The 23954-nt window shown below is 44.0% G+C and overlaps 1 protein-coding gene and 1 long non-coding RNA gene across 4 annotated transcripts in view; both read left to right on the plus strand.

Annotated features, from left to right (window-relative positions):
- Positions 1–23954, plus strand: part of LOC115113746 (enhancer of mRNA-decapping protein 3-like) — a 32282-nt gene that overhangs the window by 4356 nt on the left and 3972 nt on the right. For all 3 annotated transcript variants that reach the window (XM_029641706.2, XM_029641705.2, XM_029641707.2), the window contains 3 exons: positions 5303–5665; positions 14292–14445; positions 23123–23340. In XM_029641706.2, the coding sequence (XP_029497566.1) occupies positions 5303–5665; positions 14292–14445; positions 23123–23340 (735 nt within the window). The remainder of the gene's footprint in view (positions 1–5302; positions 5666–14291; positions 14446–23122; positions 23341–23954) is intronic.
- LOC135565608 (uncharacterized) lies at positions 14452–21628 on the plus strand. Its single transcript, XR_010461735.1, has 2 exons — positions 14452–17453; positions 20713–21628. It is a non-coding gene; the product is annotated as an uncharacterized LOC135565608 (long non-coding RNA).

Genomic DNA, 23954 nt, shown 5'->3' on the forward strand with positions numbered 1-23954 from the left:
GTTAAAAAAAATATGGATAAGAAATAAAGTAACAAGTAATTAAAGAGCAGCAGTAAAATAACAATAGCGAGACCATATATAGGGGGGTACCGGTACAGAGTCAATGCGCGGGGGCACCGATTAGTTGAGGTAATATGTACATGTAGGTAGGGTTATTAAAGTGACTATGCATAGATGATAACAGAGAGTAGCAACGGGGTGGGGCAATGCAAATAATCTGGGTTGCCATTTGGTTAGATGTTCAGGAGTCTTATGGCTTGGGGGTAGAAGCTGTTGAGAAGCCTCTTAGACCTAGACTTGGCTCTCCGGTACCGCTTGCCGTGCGGTAGCAGAGAGAATAGTTTATGACTAGGGTGGCTGGAGTCTTTTTAGTGCCTTCCTTTGACACCGCCTGGTGTAGAGGTTTGGGGTGGCAGGAAGCTTGGCCCCAGTGATGTACTAGGTCATTCACACTACCCTCTGTAGTACCTTGCGGTCGGATGCCGAGCAGTTGCCATACCAGGCAGTGATGCGACCCGTCAGGATGCTCTCGATGGTGCCGCTGTAGAATCTTTTGAGGATCTGAGGACCCATGCCAAATCTTTTTAGTCTCTTGAGGGGAATAGGTTTTGTCGTGCCCTCTTTACGACTGTCTTGGTGTGCTTGGATCATGTTTGTTGGTGATGTGGACGCCAAGGAACTTGAAGCTCTCAACCTGCTCCACTGCAGCCCCGTCGATGAGAATGGGGGCATGCTCTGTCCTCTTTTTCCTTTAGTCCACAATCATCTCCTTTTGTCTTGGCACCACACGGCCAGGTCTCTGACCTCCTCCCCAAAGGCTGTCTCTTTGGTGTTGTCATCGGCAAACTTAAAGATGGTGTTGGAGTCGTGCTTGGCCGTGCAGTCATGAGTGAACAGGGAGTGCAAGGAGTGGACTGAGCACGCACCCCTGAGGGGCCCCTGTGTTGAGGATCAGCGTAGCGGATGTGTTGTTACCTACCCTTACCACCTGGGGGCGGCCCATCAGGAAGTCTAGGATCCAGTTGCGGAGGGAGGTGTTTAGTCCCAGGGTCCTTAGCTTATTGATGAGCTTTGAGGGGACTATGGTGTTGAACGCTGAGCTGTAGTCAATGAATAGCATTCTCACATAGATGTTCAATTTGTCCAGGTGGGAAAGGGCAGTGTGAAGTGCAATTGAGATTGCATTATCTGTGGATCTGTTGGGGAACTATGGAAATTGGAGTGGATCTAGGGTTTCTGGGATAATGGTGTTGATATGAGGCATGACCAGCTTTTCAAAGCACTTCATGGCTACAGATGTGAGTTCTACGGGTCGGTAGTCATTTAGGCAGGTTACCTTAGTGTTCCTGGGCACAGGCACTATCGTGGTCTGCTTAAAACATGTTGGTTTCACAGATTTAGACAGGGAGAGGTTGAAAATGTCATTGAAGACACTTGCCAGTTGGTCAGCACATGCTCACCGTACAAGTCCTGGTAATCCGTCTGGCCCTGCGGTCTTGTGAATGTTGACCTGTTTAAAGGTCTTACTCACATCGGCTGCGGAAGGCATGATCACACAGTCTTCCGGAACAGCTGGTTCTCGCATGCATGTTTCAGTGTTATTTGCTTGGAAGCGAGCATAGAAGTGGTTTAGCTCGTCTGGTAGGCTTGTGTCACTGGGCAGCTCTCGGCTGTGCTTCCCTTTTGTAGTCTGTAATGGTTTACAAGCCCTGCCACATCCGACGAGCGTCAGAGCCGGTGTAGTACGATTCAGTCTTAGTTCTGTAATGACGCTTTGCCTGTTTGATGGTTCGTCGGAGGGCATAGCGGGATTTCTTATAAGCTTTCGGGTTGGAGTCTGCTCCTTGAAAGCGGCAGCTCTAGCCTTTAGCTCAGTGGGGATGTTGCCTGTAATCCATGGCTTCTGGTTGATGTATGTATTACGGTCACTGAGGGGACGATGTCATAGACGCACTTATTGATGAAGGCAATGACTGATGTGGTGTACTCCTCAATGCCATCGGAGGAATCCCGGAACATATTCCAGTCTGTGCTAGCAAAACAGTCCTGTAGCTTAGCATCTGCTTCATCTGACCACTTTCTTATTGATCTAGTCACTGGTGCTTCCTGCTTCAATTTTTTTGCTTGTAAGCAGGAATCAGGAGGATAGAATTATGGTCAGATTTGCCAAATGGAGGGCGAGGAACAGCTTTGTATGCGTCTCTGTGTGTGGAGTAAAGGTGGTCCAGAGTTATTTTGCCCCCCCTCTGGTTGCACATTTAACATGCTGATAGAAATTTGGTAAAACGGATTTAAGTTTCCCTGCATTAAAGTCCCAGGCTACTAGGATCGCCGCCTCTGGGTGAGCGTTTTCTTGTTTGCTTATGGCGGAATACAGCTCCTTCAATGCTGTCTTAGTGCCAGCTTCAGTCTGTGGTGGTATGTAAACAGCTACGAAAAATACAGATAAACTCTCTAGGTAGATAGTGTAGTCTACAGATTATCATGAGATACTCTACCTCAAGTGAGCAATAGCTCGAGACTTAGATATCGTGCACCAGCTGTTATTTACAAAAATACATAGTCCGCCGCTCCTTGTCTTACCAGATGCCGCTGTTTTGGCCTGCCGGTAGAGTTTATAACCAGACAGCTGTATGTTGAATGTATCGTCGTTCAGCCACGACTCCGTTGAGCATAAGATATTACAGTTTTAAATGTCCCGTTGGTAGTTTAATCTTCTGCTTTGGTCATCGATTTTATTCTACAAAGATTGCATGTTTGCTAACAGAATGGAAGGAAGTGGGGGTTTATTCGATCGCCTACGAATTCTCAGGAGGCAGCCCGCCCTCTGGCCACTTTGTCTCAGCCACCTCTTCACACAAATCACGGGTATCTGGGCTTGTTCCCGAGAAAGCAGAAAATCATTCGCGTCGGGCTCCTCAGACTCGTTAAAGGGAAAAAAGGATTCTGGTGAGTAATCGCTGTCCTGATGTCCAGAAATTATTTTCGGTCACAAGAGACGGTAGCGGCAACATTATGTACAAAATAAGTTAAAAAATAAGTTCTAAACGAACAAAAAAACACAATCGGTTGGGGACGCGTAAAACGTCAGCCTTCTTCTCCGGCTCCATTGTTACATAAAACAGTGACCATTTTAAAATAGCTACTTAATAGTTATCTGCTTAATCAGTCTAGTTTATTTCTGTCTGTCTGGTGAACAGGTGTCCTTTCCTCTAGTCTATGGTTTCACTAGGTTACTGTTAACAAGCCTGTGCGTGGAAGCATCCTGGCACTGTTTGCAATGCTGTGACTTCCCCAGATTCCCATAGCGTGCAAAAGGCTTGTACCAAAGTTCCTCTTTACAATATGTGTGTGACTAAGATCAATAAACATTCCCCCCTCGCTGTGTCTGCTCCTAAAGAGGTTATGCAAGGCCTGGCTTACGTGCCCTTTTGTTCTCAGTCTCCTCACCCTCCCTCTCTCCTGCTCAGCGCAGGACCCCCCCACAGGAAGCCATGTTGTCCCAGTGGCAGTGCGCTTGGAAGGGGCCAGCCATATCAATTGTGGAAGCACTGTTTACCTTTGGATTTTTATTTTAATCTCCAGATTCTTGGGCCAACAGCCAAGGGAGCTAATGCACAAATTGCATGAGCCTGAAGTTCTGAGTGGCAGGGGCTGGGCTGACCCTTTCACATCAATGCCATGCCCCAAACCAGCCCCTTAGCAAGGGGCCATAGAAAGAAAGGGAGGTGGGGTTACAGACTACTTATTCAAGAACATGGGCTGTACAAATGATTTGTAATTATCTGACAGTATTTATGGGAGATTTAGGATGGGAATGTAGGAATGAAATGAATTATGCATAGTCCTCTGCAAATCGAGTGGATTATCTTGGATCCTAACAGACCTTGATAAATTAAGAGGGTAATTGGGGGAAAAATAGCTTTAAAAAAATGAAATCCATATAAACATGTTCCTATACATGCTATCAGTCCTTTGTTTTTCCTGTGCCCCTGGTACATACCATTAAGTGTACAGTAAAGCTCTTCCTTCCTGTTCTTGATTGGACTGACACACACACACACACACACACACACACACAGAGGGAGTTGTTGCGGGTGACTGACATGGTTTTCCTTCTGTCAGTCTTACCTTGCATGTGAAGACATTTCTCTCCACACAACACAGCAACATGTTGACAAGCCTCACACGCTGTCACAGCACACTGTCATTCACTTCAGTTTTGCGCCTGTGTGTTTATCTCACTGGTGTCATTGTGATTCATTTTTCTGTACGAGTATTGGCCAACATTTGCTTGTAACATGTGTAACTTTAGTATGGGTCATGTTTAATCATTATTTGAAATGTAGTTCACCGTGTAGTTTCAGTCAATTATTTTTCACATGGCTCAAGTTCATGTTTTGTTCAAATATCTCAGCTCTCCTTCAACCTAAGATTCTTACACCTCTCCACATTTTCACATCAATTCAATCAGACACTAGTACTAACTTGGTGTTCATTATTCTCTGCTTGACTTGGAGCGTTGCCCAGTGCATTCAGGCATCTGATTCACTGAGATTTACAATAGACCTGTAGATAATTACACTCTGTGTGGTCTCATTGTAAAATGTTTGCCTATGTTGAAAAGCCAATGCACACATATGAACAGATGTTTTTTTTTTAAGCAGTCCCTCACTCCCCTCCATTGTCAAAAATACATTGATATAGTAGCAGGTCTCAGATCAGTCGGTGTGATCGGGTGACAATGCCATTGTGACAACAGTAGTGTGTACGTGACTTGACTGAGAGTCTTGGTGTGTATCTTGCGTGAGAGCCTAAAGTACCTAGCTGTCAGTGTGACACTTGCGTGCGGCTGTGCCTCTCTCTCTCTCCTCTCTCTCTCTCTCTCTAGGTTAGCGTGAGACCTCATCACAGTTAGGGTTGAACACCCGGTTTTTCCAGTTATTTTTTTTCTCCAGTTGGTTCTTTTTGATTTGTTAGTGCGCCATGCATGTATCTGAACGTTGTGTGTTGAGGATTGTGTGTTGGTAGAAAACTACTAGCCTGTATTATTAATGTGCTATTGATGTTGCTTGTTATATAACTGTAGCTCCTGATACAGCCATAGGATAAGATCAGTATTGAGGACACATTAGAGAGCAGACTGGAGTCCTGACAGAGATGAATGGACTCCAGTCTGAAATATTACCCTCTTAACTGGGATTAATGTGCACCATAATTTCTAGTCAGGCTATAGGCATATGTATTGTAAAACTAATTTTGAGTTAATCATCCTCCTAATGCCTTGATTCATTTTCTTCAGGTCCTCCAGCATCATCTAGTAACCGAGGGCCAAACCAGGCCACGCCGAAGAAGAACGGAGTGAAAAACGGAGGAGGTGGAGGGCAGATGAGGCTCAGGGACGACGAGTGTTTTGGTGCTGACATGGACGAGGGTCTGGACACAGACTTTGACTTTGAGGCAAACCTGGCACTGTTCGACAAGGCAGCCGTGTTCTCGCAGATTGATGGCACAGATTACAATGGGGTACGTTCCCGTGGTACGCCCGGTGGCGAACGCGGTACACCCACGCGTTACCGTCACGACGAGAACATCCTGGAGGTCAAACCAGTCGTCTACCGACAGATCACGGTCCCACAACACGGGGGCAAAGAGTACTGCACTGGTAAGAGAGAGAAAACACAACACCCTCCATTGAGTGAGTGAGTGAGTGAGTGAGTCAGTGAGTGAGTGAGTGAGTGAGTGAGAGAGGGAGAAAAAAAAAACACCACACAACCACCCCTCCATTCACATATATATCACACATTCACTTCCAGAGGCCTGTCTGCCAGTGCCCTTAGGCCCTGAGTGTCTCTCACCCCAGCTGCTGGATCTATTGAGGCTACAGTAGACCCATGGGTTTGGCTAAGCGAGCCAGACTAGTGGAGAGACAGGACATTGTGTACAGTTCTAAAATAGGCCTTAAACTAACATGCAAGAAGAAAAATGACCCAGTAATTGGACGGAACCGTGAGGAATTACAACGGTGTCGGTATTCTCAGTGAAGCCCATCGGGCTGAAGATGTGATGGGGGAGAGATATAGGTTCCGGTTACAGCCCAGCCCGTGTGCAGCGTGCGGTGAAGAGGCTGAGCCTCTCCCTCTCAGTAATCACTGCTTGCTTCTCCCTAAGGAGTGACACACCCACCGTGCACACACACACACCTAATGAGCTAGTCTTCTCTGTCCATACAGATACTTGAATGTTTTTCGTGTAGCTCAGAGATGGGAAAACCACTGTAGATTGGTGACCCATTCAACCAAAGAATCGGGATTTACCATTAAAAATATATATATTTTTGTCCCTCTGTAAAATTAAAAGAATTGATGACCGACACAAGTTCTACCCTCAGGATGTTTTCTGTTGCATGCCTGTCTTGCGGACCGGTGATAATGAGTGTCGTGTTTCCTTTGGAAACTAGTTGAATTCCCCCTCCATGTCAGTGACTTTAGACAGAAATAGTGTAAGTTCTCAGAATGACAGTGTGGGCCTAATGTAGGCCTAGCTTTGTGCTTCTGTGATGCAACACTGAAACTCTTTGCTGGGTGTGGGTTTGTCTGTCTCCTATAGGCCAGAAAGGGCCTCCCACTTCCGCAACGTGCTGGGCTGGCTGGGATCCTACTCTGGTTGCTCTTTTGAGTGTGGCAGCAGGTGACTTTTGTACTCACTGCCCCACCACACCATGCAGTCCCAGTCCATCTCTGGGAAGAGGAGCTGCTCTTCCACACCTCAACAACACTCTTTATAAGTGTGTTATATAATTGGTTTCATACAGGAGATAAGTGAATGGCACACTATGCTAGGCCCCTGGCCTGGATTCCAAGGTGTGACAAGAAGAGCAACACCTATCACTCTGGCTCTGCTGGACCAATCACTACGCTGTAGGGATAGGGGATCAGTACCAGTTAAATCTGGTTTCTGGTGTTGGCATAAAGTGGTATAGGTCTTAGTGGAACACAAGCTCACACACACACTCACACACATGCTTGCGCTCTCATTAGGGAAAAGAGGATAGTGATGCCAATACCATCGCTATTAGTCATAGAATGCATTTTGTGCCCCCATGGAGATAGGAGTGTTTTGCTTCTATTACCAGACAAAGACAAAGATATTACACTGATACACCTTGCTGGATAGCTTAATCCACCACATGACTCACTACATGCATGTGAGCCCTAGCCTCAAATAGCCCGCTACACTACAGTACATACTGTACCGACATACAGGTATGTGCAAAGTGCAGCAGTTCTTAGAAAGGGTTATGACGTTGGCACTTTTTTCTAAGAAGCCTAACATGGCCGCTAGCCAGCGTTATCAAGGCGACAGCAGTGCGGTGACTATGAAGACAACAATGCGGGCCAGGCGGCCATTAAAAGCCTTGCCCCTGGTGCTGAGAACTGGGAGCTGACTGCGGACACTTTTCTCTTTTTACCGAACGGGCTAGGCAGGTCTGCTACCTCTGCCTCTTTCTGCCTGAATGCTGTCATGCTAAGCCCCATCCTCTGTACCTTGTAATTATCAGACCGCTCTGAGCTTTACATAAACAGCACCTCTCATAGTCACACACAGGTTACCACTCAAATGGCACCCTATTCCCTATATAGTGCTCTACTTTTGCTAAGAGCCCATAGGGAATAGGGTGCCATTTGGGATGCAGCCACACTACATGTGGAACAAACCCTTACCCTACTCCAGGCTGCTCTCACCTGAATCCATTCCTATCCACTGTAAACATTTAAATTAACAACATGAGACAACAGAAAAGGGGTTAGGAAAACAAATGTTTGGCGTTGGGATAACATATTGTCTGTCTGCACGTAGACAAGTCTGTAAGGGCTATGTATGTGGTGCATCATTGGCCTTATTCAGTTTCGGTGGAAAAGACCTAGGTCTACTCTCCTTTGCTAATTCCTATGCGTGTTAAACCACTCCTCATCAACATGTTGGCACCTTAATTGGGGCGGACGGGTACATGGTAATGGCTGGAATGGAAAAAATGGAAAGGTATCAACAACGTCAAACGCATTCAGTTTGCTCCGTTCCAACCATTATTATGAACCTTCCTCCCCTCAGCAGCCGCCACTGCAACACATGTACTCAAATCTCTTCACTGTAAACACACTAAAGCCACAGAACAAATCACTGCCCTGCAAACTACCTTTGAATTAGAGAGTGACAGGAGAGCGAGCTGAGGACGAGTATGTTATTCACAACGATTGATTCCCCTGGTCCGGTGGCATGAGAGCAAATGGAACTTTATATTTACATTTTTGTACCTTTTTCTCCCTAATTTTGATTTTGTCTCATCGACCACAGAGCGCGATGAGCCAAGTAAAGCCCCCCGGCCAAACCCTCCCCTAACCCTGACGATGCTGGGCCAATTGTGTGCCGCCCTGTGGGACTCCCGGTTGTGACACAACCTGGGATGCAGTGCCTTAGACCGCTGCGCCACTCATGAGGCCCTCAAATGGAACTTCCTAATCAATTGACCTGCATTAATCTTAGTTATAAGGTCCGAGGTTTTGGAGTGTCTGGAATGTTAGAGGCTCGCAGCCCCTTGGTACTGCAGCAGTAACAGGCCTGTAGTCTGGAGGAGCCTTGTGAAACCTCACTCCTTGTTCTCTCTCTCAGCACCAGCCCTAATCACCCATGGCCCGCTTCCACCCTGCGTGTGTGTATTGATTTCAGCTTCAATGTTCTCGTTGTCATGCTTGAAGGATTGCTTCCAGCTCAGTGTATTTTACTGCCGCTGTGTGCTCCTGGCTACCCAGTTGAGCATTGCGTGTAGTGGAGTGTGAGAGAGTACACAGGATCGGGGTGGGGTGCTCTAGCAGGGGAATTCCTTACAAACACATCTAGCTGGGGGTGATGGTCAAAAGGCAATTAGATCATAGTGCAACTTCCACCTCTCTCTCTCCCTTTCCCTCTCCTCAGTGGCAGGTTGCATAACAAGGAGCAGTTGACTTTGCTGTGTGCTTTTCTCTCACATGATTGTCCGAGGAACGGCGCAGCAGTGTAGACTGGGTTTCTCCCACCCCACTGTAGTATATTACCTGTCTTTGGATTGGAACAGTGGGAGGGATGTAGAGATACGAACAGGAAAAAGATAAGGTTCATTTCACCCAGGCACGACATCCGTCTATCTGCTGTTTGCAGGTGTGTGTTTGCATGTTACACTGCGTGTGTTATGCCTTGAGTGATATGCCTGTGTGTTTCTGATAGCTGCGTGCGTGCCCGCATGCACACAATACATGAGGAGCAAGTCCACGCTGAGCACTCAATAGCCAGGCCAACGCTTACCTGCTTCACTATCAAAGGGATATTGAGCCGTGCAGCCCCTTTAGCCAGTCTTTGTTCCTCTCTAGACTAATGTGCCATGGGCTATAGGTAGAGATTAGCACAGGGCTCTTTAAAGGGCTCCGTGAGCAGCTACCAGAATAATGACATGGTTGTGGCAGTACCTAGGAACCATGTTCCCTGGGCTGGTCTTTCCTAGATACCCTCTACTGTTTTTGAGACACAGACCTGACCAGAGTAGTAGAGATATAGATAGATATCTATATAAACACACACACACACACACAGTGTATTCAAACCCCTTGACTTTTTCCACATTTTGTTACATTACAGCCTTATTCTAAAATTGATTAAATATTGTTTTTCCTCAATCTACACACAATACACCACAATGACAAAGCAAAAACAGGTTTTTAGAAATGTTTGCTAATTTATAAAACATTTTGAAATATCACATTTACATAAGTATTCAGACCCTTTACGCAGTACTTTGTTGAAGCACCTTTGGCAGCGATTACAGCGTTGAGTCTTCCTGACTAGTCTCCTGCTGCTGAAAAACATCTGCACAGCATGATGCTGCCACCACCATGCTTCACTGTAGGGATGATGCCAGGTTTCCTCCAGACGTGACGCTTCGCATTCAGGCCGAAGAGTTGTTGGTCATCGGGTTGTTGGTCACCTCCCTGACCAAGGGCATTCTCCCCCAATTGGTCAGTTTGGCCGGGTGGCCAGCTCTAGGAAGAGTCTTGGTTTTTCCGAACTTCTTCCATTTAAGAATGATGGAGGACACTGTGTTCTTGGGGACCTTCAATGCTGCAGACATTTTTTGGTACCCTTCCCCAGATCTGTGCCTCGACACAATCCTGTCTCGGAGCTCTACAGACAATTCCTTTGACCTCATGGCTTGGTTTTTGCTCTGACATGCACTGTCAACTGTGGGACCTTATATAGACAGGTGGACTCCAATCAAGTTGTAGAAACATCTCAAGGATGATCAATGGAAATAGGATGCACCTGTACCAATCAAAAGTTTACCTACTGATTTCAGGGTTTTTCTTTATTTTTACTATTTTCTACATTGTAGAATAATAGTGAAGACATCAAAACTATGAAATAACACACATTGAATCATGTAGTAACCAATAAAGTGTTAAAAAAATCAAAATATATTTTATATTTAAGATTCTTCAAAGTAGCCACCTTTTACCTTGATGACAGCTTTGCACACTCTTGGCATTCTCTCAACCAGTTTCATGAGGTAGTCACCTGGAATGCATTTTTTATTTTTCAATTGAACCGTTATTTAACTAGGCAAGTCAGTTAAGAACAAATTCTTATTTACAATGATGGCTTACCCTGGCCAAACCCGGACGACGCTGGGCCAGTTGTGCACCGCTCTATGGGACTCCCAATCACGGCCGGATGTGATACAGCCTGGATTCGAACTAGGGTGTTTGTAGTGACGCCTCAAGCACTGAGATGCAGTGCCTAAGACAGCTGTGCCACTCGGGAACACAATTAACAAGTGTGCCTTGTTAACTTGTGGAATTTCTTTCCTTCTTAATGCGTTTGAGCCAATCGGTTGTGTTGTGACAAGGTAGGGGTGTATACAGAAGATAGCCCTATTTGGTAAAAGACCAATTCCATATTATGGCAAGAAAAGCTCAAATAAGCAAAGAGAAACGACAGTCCATCATTACTTTAAGACATGAAGGTCAGTCAATCTGGAACATTTCAAAAACTTTGATAGTTTCTTCAAGTGCAGTCGCAAAAACCATCAAGCGCTATGATGAAACTGGCTCTCATGAGGACCGCCACAAGAAAGGAAAACCCAGAGTTTCCTCTGTTGCAGAGGATAAGTTCATTAGAGATAACAGCCTCAGAAATTACAGCCCAAATAAATGCTTCACAGAGTTCAAGTAACATACACATCTTAACATCAACTGTTCAGAGGAGACCGAGTGAATCAGGCCATCATGGTCAAATTGCTGCGAAGAAACCACTACTAAAGGACACCAATAATAAGAAGAGACTTGCTTAAGCCAAGAAACAAGAGCAATGGACATTATACTAGTGGATATCTGTCCTTTTGAGATTTTTGGTTCCAATCGCTGTGTCTTTGTGAAATGCAGAGTAGGTGAACGGATGATCTCCGCATGTGTGGTTCCCACCGGGAAGAGTATTTAAGGAAAAGCAGCCAACAAGTACTCCGCCTACGTGGGAACTCCAAGACTGTTGGAAAATCATTCCAGTTGACTACCTCATGAAGCTGGTTGAGAGAATGCCAATTGTGTGCAAAGGTGTCATCAAGGCAAAGGGTGGCTACTTTGAAGAATCTAACATCCTAAAACATATTTTGATTTGTTTAACACTTTTTGTTTACTACATGCTTCCACTTGTGTTATTACATAGTTTTGATACCTTCACTATTATTCTACAATGTAGAAAATAGTAAAAATGAGTGTGTGTGTGTGTACACACAGTTGAAGTCGGAAGTTTACATACACTTAGGTTGGAGTCATTAAAACTCGTTTTTCAACCACTCCACAAATTTATTGTTAACAAACTATAGTTTTGGCAAGTCGGTTAGGATATCTACTTTGCATAACACAAGTCATTTTTCCAAAAATTGTTTACAGACAGATTATTTCACTTATAATTCACTGTATCACAATTCCAGTTGGCCAGAAGTTTACATACACAATGTTGACTGTGCCTTTAAACAGCTTGGACATTCCAGAAAATGATGTCATGGCTTTAGAAGCTTCTGATAGGCTAATTGACATCATTTGAGTCAATTGGAGGTGTACCTGTGGATGTATTTCAAGGCCTAACTTCAAACTCAGTGCCTCTTTGCTTGACATCATGGGAAAATCAAAAGAAATCAGCCAAGACCTCAGAAAAAAAATTGTAGACCTCCGCAAGTCTGTTTCATCCTTGGGAGCAATTTCCAAACGCCTGAAGGTACCACGTTCTTCTGTACAAACAAAAGTATGCAAGTATAAACACCATGGGACCACACCGCTCAAGAAGGAGACGTATTCTGTCTCCTAGAGATGAACGTACTTTGGTGCAAAAAGTGCAAATCAATCCCAGAACAACAGCAAAGGACCTTGTGAAGATGCTGGAAGAAACGGGTACAAAAGTATCTATATCCACAGTAAAACAAGTCCTATATCGACATAACATGAAAGGCCTCTCAGCAAGGAAGAAGCCACTGCTCCAAAACCGACATAAAAATGCCAGACTACGGTTTGCAACTGCACATGGGGACAAAGATCATACCTTTTGGAGAAATGTCCTCTGGTCTGATGAAACAAAAATAGAACTGTTTGGCAATAATGACCAACGTTATGTTTGGAGGAGAAAGGGGGTGGCTTGCAAGCTGAAGAAGATAGATGGCATCATGAGGGAAAATTATGTGGATATATTGAAGCAACATATCAAGACATCAGTTAAAACTTGGTCGCAAATGGGTCTTCCAAATGGACAATGACCCCAAGCATACTTCCAAAGTTGTGGCAAAATGGTTTAAGGACAACAAAGCCCTGGCCTCAATCCTATAGAAAATTTGTGGGCAGAACTGAAAAAGCGTGTGCGAGCAAGGAGGCCTACAAACCTGACTCAGTTACACCAGCTCTGTCGGGAGTAATGGGCCAAATTTCACCCAACTTATTGTGGGAAGCTTGTGAAGGGCTACCCGAAACATTTGACCCAAGTTAAACTATTTATAGGCAATGCTACCAAATACTAATTGAGTGTATGTAAACTTCTAACCCACTGGGAATGTGATGAAAGAAATAAAAGCTGAAATAAGTAATTCTCTCTAGTATTATTCTGACATTTCAAATTCTTAATAAAATAAAGTGGTGATCCGAACTGACCTAAGACAGGGAATTTTTACTCTAAGGTGTATGTAAACTTCCGACTTCAACTGTGTGTGTGTGTGTGTGTGTGTGTAGTCTTGGAACTGAGTTTTCACTCAAGTCAAACTGCAACTCTCCCACACGCTAGCCATCATCATTGCACACAGGTGTACCAACGAGTACACCTTAACCACCTGTTTTCAAGTTTCCCCTTTGTCATGGTACCTTTATGTTTTGGGCGAGTCCTCTGAGGTGTGGCGGTAATGTGTGTGGGGCTGCTGCTGGTGTCTTTCTCAGCCAAAAGCTCTGGTTATGGGGATGCTGAGGGATCTCAACAGGGATGAGCTGGAGCGTGTGAACCCAGCCCCTCCAGAAGGCCGTGGTGGATAGCTAGGAGGCAGTTCACAGTTTGCATCCTCATGTTTGTCATATTTTGTAAAAGGCTGCCAATCTGTTTGTTGTTGCGTCGGACAACAGTGACAAATGAGGGGAAGAAAGGAATCCTTCCTCCCTCTGTGATGGGACAGAGATCAGGTCAAGGGAACTGGCTTTCCCAAGGGAACTGGCTTTCCCAAGGGAACTGGCTTTCCCAGGGGAACTGGCTTTCCCAGGGGAACTGGCTTTCCCAAGGGAACTGGCTTTCCCAAGGGAACTGGCTTTCCCAAGGGAACTGGCTTTTCCAAGGGAACTGGCTTTCCCAAGGGAACTGGCTTTCCCAAGGGAACTGGCTTTCCCAAGGGAACTGGCTTTCCCAAGGGAACTGGCTCCTCGCGTGAGGGGATGTGCTGCTTTTACATAAACTCCTACTCCTTGAAGATTTCCTGTGTGTGTGTTTGTCCTCATCGTGAAAGTTCATGCTGTTTGTGAATTAGGCCTTGTAGTTCTTTTTGATAATGTCTAGTCACACTGATTATGAGGATTCTATACAGTTCTATTTTTAGTACCATTTCCATATATTTTGGGGGGAAATCTGGAACTTTTTAAAAACTTCCAGTCTCTTCTCATAGCTACATATATGATAATCTGGCACAATAACAACTAATACATGTTTATTTTACCATCTTGTTTCTCTCGCTCCTCTGACTGTAGACTCTGGCCTGGTTGTCCCCAGTGTGTCCTATGAGCTTCACAAGTGTCTTCTGGCCTCAGCGGAGCGGCATGGCCTGTCTCTGGAGCGGAGGCTAGAGATGACTGGTGTGTGTGCCAGCCAGATGGCCCTCACTCTACTGGGGGGCCCCAACCGGTGAGTGGCTGGTTGGGCTCCCTCTACGGTGGTGACATCACATCACATGCAACAGGCTTCATTGATATCGGAGTTGTGTTCAATAGGCACGAAACTAAAGAAAATGGTTTGAAATGGGGAGGTACTACAATATCTGAACTTGCCCAATAAGAAATGTTAGTTTTTGCTTTCAGTTTCAAGACATTTTGCTACGGTGTGCCCTAATGAACATGACCCATGTTTATACAAACAAGCCTTTGTCCTCCTATTTAAAAAAAAAAAAAAAAAAAGTTTATTGTATTGTTACCGTGGTGATAAACTGTAGTGAGGTGTTTTAAACAGACAAATAACCTTGGGGTGCTCTCTGTAAAACACTGATCAATGAAACTCTGGATGTATTGGCCTATTAGAGGTTTTGAAGCCACCGGTCAGACATATTGGTAGTCCTCAGAAGAAGCAGTCCTCCATAGGAATGAATGGAATTATATGTATTTTGGGAACGGGCAGAAAGCCAAATAATGCTTAGATTTTTTTTATGTTCAAAAGCTTGAATAAGTAGCTACTGGTTATCCAATGTGATGCAACAGTAACAATATTGCACCTTTAGCTTTAGCTGAGAACCCCTCTATTCGTTGATTTTAATTTTACTGTCGGGTTGTATTTTGTGCTGCTCTTAATGAGGGACTTGTTTCCGCCTGTGAGGAGGCGTTGCTACAGTTCAGGGATATTCTAACGGGTAGTGGTATGATGGCTAGCTAGCTGAGCCCTTGTGCACACTTGGCTAGCAGAGATAGCTAGCTTACAGACCTGAAGGACAAACAACCTGACCCAGCAGAAGCTGCTACTCCATCTAAGCCAAAGAAACTGAACTTTGGAGAGCTGACAGGAGAAAATGGAAAACGATAGAGCCCGGGCCAACATTTGCGTTCACACAGTGGAGAGAACAATGAGAGTTGAAGGGATTCAAAACTGACAGTTTCCATTTTTTCAACTGAAAAGGTAAGACATTGTTAGGTAGATAATAATCTTTCTAGATATCAAGTGAAATGGTTTTGATATTTAGTTATAAATATGTATGCAAGTGTTTATTTTGGATGACTTATTTTGATTGTTGTTTTCAAGCCACGCATCCAATAGTTTGTAAAATCAGCAAAAAAAGAAACATCCCTTTTTCAGGACCCTGTCTTTCAAAGATAATTCGTAAAAATCCAAATAACTTAACAGATCTTCATTGTAAAGGGTTTAAACACTGTTTCCCATGCTTGTTCAATGAAACGTAAACGGAAGGCAATTAAGGTCCTTGGGACACTAAAGAGCCTTTCTACTGAAAAACACCAAAAGAAAGATGCCCAGGGTCCATACTGTGAGACGCATAAGAGAGCGCTACAGGGAGACAGGACGGACAGCTGATCGTCCTTGCAGTTGCAGACCACGTGTAACAACACCTGCACAGGATCGGTACATCCGAACATCGCACCTGCGGGACAGATACAGGATGGCAACAAAAACCTGCCCGAGTTACACCAGGAATGCACAATTCCTCCATCAGTGCTTAGACTGTCCGCAATAGGTTGAAAGAGGCTGGACTGAGGGTTTGTAGGCCTATTGTAAGGCAGGTCCTCACCAGACATCACCGGCAACGTCGCCTATGGGCACAAACCCACCGTTGCTGGACCATACAGGACTGGCAAAAAGTGCTCTTCGGTTTTGTCTCACCAGGGGTGATGGTCGGATTCACGTTTATCGTCAAAGGAATGAGCGTTACACAGAGGCCTGTACTCTGGAGCGGGATCGATTTGGAGGTGGAGGGTCCGTCATGGTCTGGGGTGGTGTGTCACAGCATCATTGTCATTGCAGGCAATGTCAACACTGCATTACAGGGAAGACATCCTCCCCCCTCATGTGGTACCGTTCCTGCAGGCTCATCCTGACATGACCCTCCAGCATGACAATGCCACCAGCCATACTGCTCGTTCTGTGCATGATATCCTGCAAGACAGGAATGTCAGTATTCTGCCATGGCCAGTGAAGAGCCCGGATCTCAATCCCATTGAGCAAGTCTGGGACCTGTTGGATCGGAGGGTCAGGGCTAGGGCCATTCCCCCCAGAAATGTCCGGGAACTTGCAGGTGCCTTGGTGGAAGAGTGGGGTAACATCTCACAGCAAGAACTGGCAAATCTGGTGTAGTCTATGAAGAGGAGATGCACTGCAGTACTTAATGCAGCTGGTGACCACACCAGATACTGACTGTTACTTTTGATTTTGCCCCCTTTTTTTTGTTCAGGGACACATTATTTAATTTCTGTTAGTCACACGTCTGTGGAACTTGTTCAGTTTATGTTTCAGTTGTTGAATCTTGTTATGTTCATACAAATATTTAGTTTGCTGAAGATAAGCGCAGTTGACAGTGAGCGGATGTTACTTTGTTTATTAGCTTTTGCAGCTAATTATTAGCTGACTTTGACATTGTTTTTTTTTCATTTGAATATAACATTTAGCTTCACTAGTTAGTCCTAACTAGCTACCTAATTTATGTGTGTAACGTTGCTTGACCTTGTTATATTTCTGTGGTCTGAAATTCACGCTGTGATATTAGCTAGCTAGCTATTTTACACACTACTTTGCTGGCATGGAGTAGCCATGATTATAAAGTTAATTTCAGATACACAAAATGAGACACAATGCAACGTTTTTTTTTGATCGGAAGGGTCTAGTTTTAGAACCTGTCATTTCATCAGCTGGATTTTCCAAGATTCATTGACGAAACGGTGTCAACTTCACGTCTCTTCTTCTTGATCTGAATGCCCTGTCTTTAGTCAGCTGTTGTACAACACAACATTCTAAAACTAGCTAATTTTGTCTCCTGTTTGCTGTTGTATCTGAACTGGACTTCATTGCTTGACGTCAAAGCTCTTGAAAATATATTTAAACCTGAAATATTATTTTTCAGTCATGAAAGGAATAAATTGCCATCAACACCAAGCAAGACTGTTTCCAGCCCCATCATCGTTGAGTATTGAATCAGATCGGTAAGCACAGACTTTAGCTAAATATTTTTGACCATGTTGTCTGTTCCATCATGTTGTTTCCCCTAGCTAGCTAAGAACAATAAGTAGCATCTTTTAATGCTATGCATCTATCTAGCTAAGCTGTTTACGAAAATGAACTGCACAGGATTTACTTTCATTATTGATGACATTCTAGCCCAACATTATCCTACTGCATAGAGATGTTACTATGTTATTCCCCGTTGGAGCTGTCTGGCTGAGATGTAAACAGACAGCCCAAAATATATACATGCATTGAGTGTACGACTGTAACATGACATTACATGAAATGACTGGAAACATTAAGTCCTCATTCTGTCTAATAGCCTACTTCTCCCATGAATGTATTTACTCTGAATATCTAAGACTGATGGTTATCAAAGGCAATTCTTTCATAGTTGTCAAATGGTAAAATTGTATTCCAAATTGGAATTGATGGGGAATGTTTTATTTGATGTCTGTCTAGGTTCAGGGATGGGTAACTCCAGTCCTCTGGGGCTTGATTGGTGACATTCTTTTGCCCCAAATTCCAGCTGACACACCTGACACCAATAATCATGGTCCTTAGTTTAGAATGCAATTTGTTGAATAAGGTGTGATTATTATAGGGCTGGGGGAAGGTGTGAAACCAATCAGGCCCCCGAGGATGGGAGTTGCCGTCTTACCTAATTTCTACCAGTCACGTGCAACTAGAGGTGAAAAACTCTAGATCACCTTTACTCCAGACACCGAGACACATATAAAGCTCTTCCTCGCCTTCCATTTGGCAAATCTGACCATAACTCTCTCCTCCTGATTCCTGCTTACAAGCAAAAACTCAAACACGAAGTACCAGTGACATGCTCAATACAAAAGTGCACCGATGAAGCGGATGCTAAGCTACAGGGCTGTTTCGTTAGAACAGACTGGAATAGGTTATGGGACTCATCCGATGGCATTGAGGAGTTTACCACATCAGTCACCGGCTTCATTAAGTGCATTGATGATGTCGTCCCCACAGTGACTGTACGTACATATCCCAGCTAGAAGCCATGGATTACAGGCAACATCCGCACTGAGCTAAAGGCTAGAGCTGCCGCTTTCCAGGAGTTGTACACTAACCCGGAAGTTTATAAGAAATCCCTCTACGCCCTCTGGCGAATCATCAAACGGGAAAATTGTCAATACAGGACTGATTGAATCCTGCGACACCGGCTCTGACGCTCCTTGGATGTGGCAGGGCTTGCAAAACAGATCTGCGTTCTTACAAACATGAATGCATATATTTTAAGCAGGAAGCAGGAGAATGGAGTTATGGTCTGATTTGCCTAAGGGAGGCCATTGTATGCGGAGTAAAGGTGATCTAGAATTTTGTTGCACTCTACAGTTCTGCACACGTGTCGTTTGAGATTCCCAAAGATTGGAAAGCAGCTGCGGTCATCCCCCTCTTCAAAGGGGGGGGGGCACTCTTGACCCAAACTGCTGCAGACTTATATCTATCCTACCATGCCTTTCTAAGGTCTTCGAAAGCCAAGTCAACAAAGATTACCGACCATTTCGAATCTCACCATACCTTCTCTGCTATGCAATTCTGGTTTCAGAGCTGGTCATGGGTGCACCTCAGCCACGCTCAAGGTCCTAAACGATATCTTAACCGCCATCGATAAGAAACATTACTGTGCAGCCGTATTCATTGATCTGGCCAAGGCTTTCGACTCTGTCAATCACCACATCCTCATCGGCAGACTCGACAGCCTTGGTTTCTCAAATGATTGCCTCGCCTGGTTCACCAACTACTTCTCTGATAGAGTTCAGTGTGTCAAATCGGAGGGTCTGCTGTACGGACCTCTGGCAGTCTCTATGGGGGTGCCACAGGGTTCAATTCTTGGACCGACTCTCTTCTCTGTATACATCAATGAGGTCGCTCTTGCTGCTGGTGAGTCTCTGATCCACCTCTACGCAGACGACACCATTCTGTATACTTCTGGCCCTTCTTTGGACACTGTGTTAACAACCCTCCAGGCAAGCTTCAATGCCATACAACTCTCCTTCCGTGGCCTCCAATTGCTCTTAAATACAAGTAAAACTAAATGCATGCTCTTCAACCGATCGCTACCTGCACCTGCCCGCCTGTCCAACATCACTACTCTGGACGGCTCTGACTTAGAATACGTGGACAACTACAAATACTTAGGTGTCTGGTTAGACTGTAAACTCTCCTTCCAGACCCATATCAAACATCTCCAATCCAAAGTTAAATCTAGAATTGGCTTCCTATTTCGCAACAAAGCATCCTTCACTCATGCTGCCAAACATACCCTTGTAAAACTGACCATCCTATCAATCCTCGACTTCGGCGATGTCATTTACAAAATAGCCTCGAATAACCTACTCAACAAATTGGATGCAGTCTATCACAGTGCAATCCGTTTTGTCACCAAAGCCTCATATACTACCTACCATTGCGACCTGTACGCTCTCGTTGGCTGGCCCTCGCTTCATACTCGTCGCCAAACCCACTTGCTCCATGTCATCTACAAGACCCTGCTAGGTAAAGTCCCCCCTTATCTCAGCTCGCTGGTCACCATAGCATCTCCCACCTGTAGCACACGCTCCAGCAGGTACATCTCTCTAGTCACCCCCAAAACCAATTCTTTCTTTGGCCGCCTCTCCTTCCAGTTCTCTGCTGCCAACGACTGGAACGAACAAAAAAATCTCTGAAACTGGAAACACTTATCTCCCTCACTAGCTTTAAGCACCAACTGTCAGAGCAGCTCACATATTACTGCACCTGTACATAGCCCACCTATAATTTAGCCCAAACAACTACCTCTTTCCCTACTGTATTTAATTAATTAATTTTGCTCCTTTGCACCCCATTATTTTTATTTCTACTTTGCACATTCTTCCACTGCAAATCTACCATTCCAGTGTTTTACTTGCTATATTGTATTTACTTTGCCACCATGGCCTTTTTTTGCCTTTACCTCCCTTATCTCACCTCATTTGCTCACATCGTATATAGACTTGTTTATACTGTATTATTGACTGTATGTTTTTTTTTACTCCATGTGTAACTCTGTGTCGTTGTATGTGTCGAACTGCTTTGCTTTATCTTGGCCAGGTCGCAATTGTAAATGAGAACTTGTTCTCAACTTGCCTACCTGGTTAAATAAAGGTGAAATAAAAAAAACGAAAAAAAACTGATGGTAATGAAAATCTATAAGACAAAATACTCACCAAATATGATTCTGTCTTTCAGCTAAAGGAGACTACAATAAGTCTTGAAGGTGGAGTGTCTACGCATTGAAAATTGCACAGGACTACACCTACATCCTTGAGCTTCAGGGAGCAGTGTTGAGAACACTGGGTTCTCAATTGTGGATACCAAGGGGAATGATACTGAGATCAGATGAGCCAAGACTCCCTGAAGTGCCACCACCAACAACGGATGACCTGCTACAACTTAGAGGAGACGTTGACCTGCAACACAGGATGCAGTTAGCACAGCTTTGAGCGGGGAAGGACCTGAGCTATCAGTTAGTCAGACTTGGTCGTTCCCGGGAGGTGTGAAAACCTATGGAGTACTCAGAAATGTTGTTCAAAGAGTTGGGACTACAACCAAACATATATAAATAAGGGATGTTAGTGTGGGCAACAAACTTGTGTGAGAAACAACATTTGTGCATTCTTTATCTTGCAAATTGGTGTCATTATTGTATTTCTGGAATGGTTTTAGAATGATTTACTTAACTGTTCTGTTTTCCTGGATATCTATGCTCTTGTCGGTTTTCACTTCAAATTAGCAGACCCACAGGTGGGTAGATATCCAGAAAGATGGCTGGACCACAGTGGTGTAAATACAGTACAAAACAAATCAGTCTGATTACACAGATCAGGTCAATTAAAGTTTAATTAGGGAAATGAACAAAAATACAAGGTAGTATCTTTAAACTTCTTGAAATAACAAAGGCACTGTGTCATGAAAAACCTTCTGATAAAGTACTGAACTGATGTCACCCAGACCAAGGACAAAATTAAAAAATGACGTCTAAAAATGTCACCAAATTGAGTATTTTTCTTAATTGGGATCCAAGTGAAGAATAAAGTACAGTGTTGTCATGGAAAGTGTTCAACTATTATGTAAACATACTTGGTAATAAATAACTGAAACATTTTACAGTGCTTTTTGTAAGTTAACTTGCTAGCTATCATCAGATTGCTATTTAACATTGTACCAGGCAGGGAAATTCATAGTAACTATTCTCAACCTGCTAGCTACCTTGGCATTGCTAACATTAGCTGCCTTTCTGGCTGAAACAACGAGAATATTTTTTATTCTAATATAAAAATTAGGATTATAGACGGTGTATAAAAAGCTTTTAGGGGGCCCAGGAGAGAGTTTGGGAAACCCTGCATTAGATGACACAGGAGGTTGGTGGCATCTTAATTGGGGAGAATGGGCTCGTGGTAACGACTGGAGCAGAATCAGTGGAATGGTATCCAATACATCAATCACATGGTTTCCATATATATATATATTATGTTTTGTGTGGTTTTGTTTAGCTCACAAAATATAATAAATGCCAGTCCAGTTTCTCCTTTCCCGGCCATTATTATGAGTCGTTCTCTCCTCAGCAGCCTCCCCTGCTTGATAACACCGCCACAGCGGATGTTGATGCCAAGTCATCCCATCTGTGACTACCGATGAGTACTGGGGTTTCTGGGAAATCGGTTTAAAATCTTGAAAGAATACAGCATTCTTGCCAGAAGGGTCTCCAAAAACATCTGTACACACAGTTACACAGTAAAGATTTAAGTATATATTTTTTTGTAGTGGGGACAATAACATTATTACTTTGTAAAAATGATACTTTACAGAAATGTTTATATATATATATTATTTTTTGTGTGTTTTTGTTTAGCTCACAAAATATAATAAAAAAAATAATAGAATAAACATTGTAAAAACAAATGTAGACATTAAGAAATGATTAACATTTTTTACAATGGTGGGGGAGCACCAAAATGGAAGCGTGGCTTCAAAACAGTGCCCCCCCCTGTTCGTCATCTAGTGTATCTAAAAATTAATTCTCACTGTTAAGTCAAGAATGTCTGACAGGCTGTGAATCTTCCATTTCCCCTCTGCTTTAGGCTTTTTTCTTTGTGCGTGTGAAGGAGTCAATGCAAACGCCATATTTATGATGAATAGACAGTAGCTTTAGCAATTAATCATGACAGCCAATACTTTGCATGGAAAGGTGTAGCAGCCTATTGAAAGCGTGAGGTGTTTATGATCGACATAGGACACAATGCTCCACTGATCTTGATTACAATGACTGCAGATAAAGGCTTCCTCTGGTGTTTATGCTGTAGTTGAAGAGTTGTGATTTTATAAGAAAGGGAAACCCTTGCACAACAGCCAGTTTATTACCCATGCAGTCCTGAGGTGATGATAATGCTCCTTTTGTTTGCAGTGTGTGGAAACTGCAGATCATGATGTTCAGATCAGTCATGATTGTATTCTGCACAATTAATTATCTCAATGAGGACAATAAAGTTTGTCTAATCCACCAGTAATCACATATCCCAGGCATTGGCTTGTACTATTTGTATTGATAAGAAATCAAAATAAGACAACAAAATCACATTTGTCTCTTGGATGTCCCCAGGCTGACGCCTAAGAATAATCACCAGCGTCCCACGGTGGCCCTGCTGTGTGGCCCCCATGTCCAGGGGGCCCAGGGCATCAGCTGTGGACGGCACCTGGCCAACCACGAGGTGGAGGTCATCCTCTTCCTTCCCAACTTTGTCAAGATGCAGGAGTCCATCACCAACGAGCTCTCTCTCTACAGCAAGACCAGCGGCAAGCAGGTGGCCAGCATCAAAGGTACCGACTTATCCTGACTAACAGATTTGTTCTCTGTTCACAGATATTATCAGCTTTTGAAATCATTAGATGTGACGAGACTGTAAATGGAAAGGTAAATGAATTGTAGATAGTGAAGATGGTAAATCCACTTCCTTGTGTTTTTTTTGTTCGCATGAGCTGAATAAAAAGTCCATTGTTTTCTAATCTAGAGTAGACACTTCCCTCTGTTATATACTGAACAAAAAATATAAACACAACATGCAATAATTTAATAGATTTGACTGTTTATATAAGTAAATAAGTTCATTGAAATAAATTCATTAGGCCCTAATCTATGGATTTCACATGACTGGTCCAGAGCATCCCAAACATGGGTGACCTGTCTGACTGTGCAGGCCATGAAAGAACTGGGACATTTTCAGATTCCAGGAAGTGTGTACAGATCCTTGGGACATGGAACATGCTGAAACATGGTGATGGAGGCGGATGAATAGCACGACAATGGGACTTGTGACGGTAACTCTGGACATTCCAATTGCCATCGATAAAATGCTGTGTTTGTTGTCCGCAGCTTATACCTGCCCATATCATAACCCCACCGCCACCATGAGGCACTCTGTTCACGACGTTGA

Source organism: Oncorhynchus nerka, linkage group LG28 (assembly GCF_034236695.1).
Source record: "Oncorhynchus nerka isolate Pitt River linkage group LG28, Oner_Uvic_2.0, whole genome shotgun sequence".
In the NCBI taxonomy this organism is placed as follows: domain Eukaryota; kingdom Metazoa; phylum Chordata; class Actinopteri; order Salmoniformes; family Salmonidae; genus Oncorhynchus; species Oncorhynchus nerka.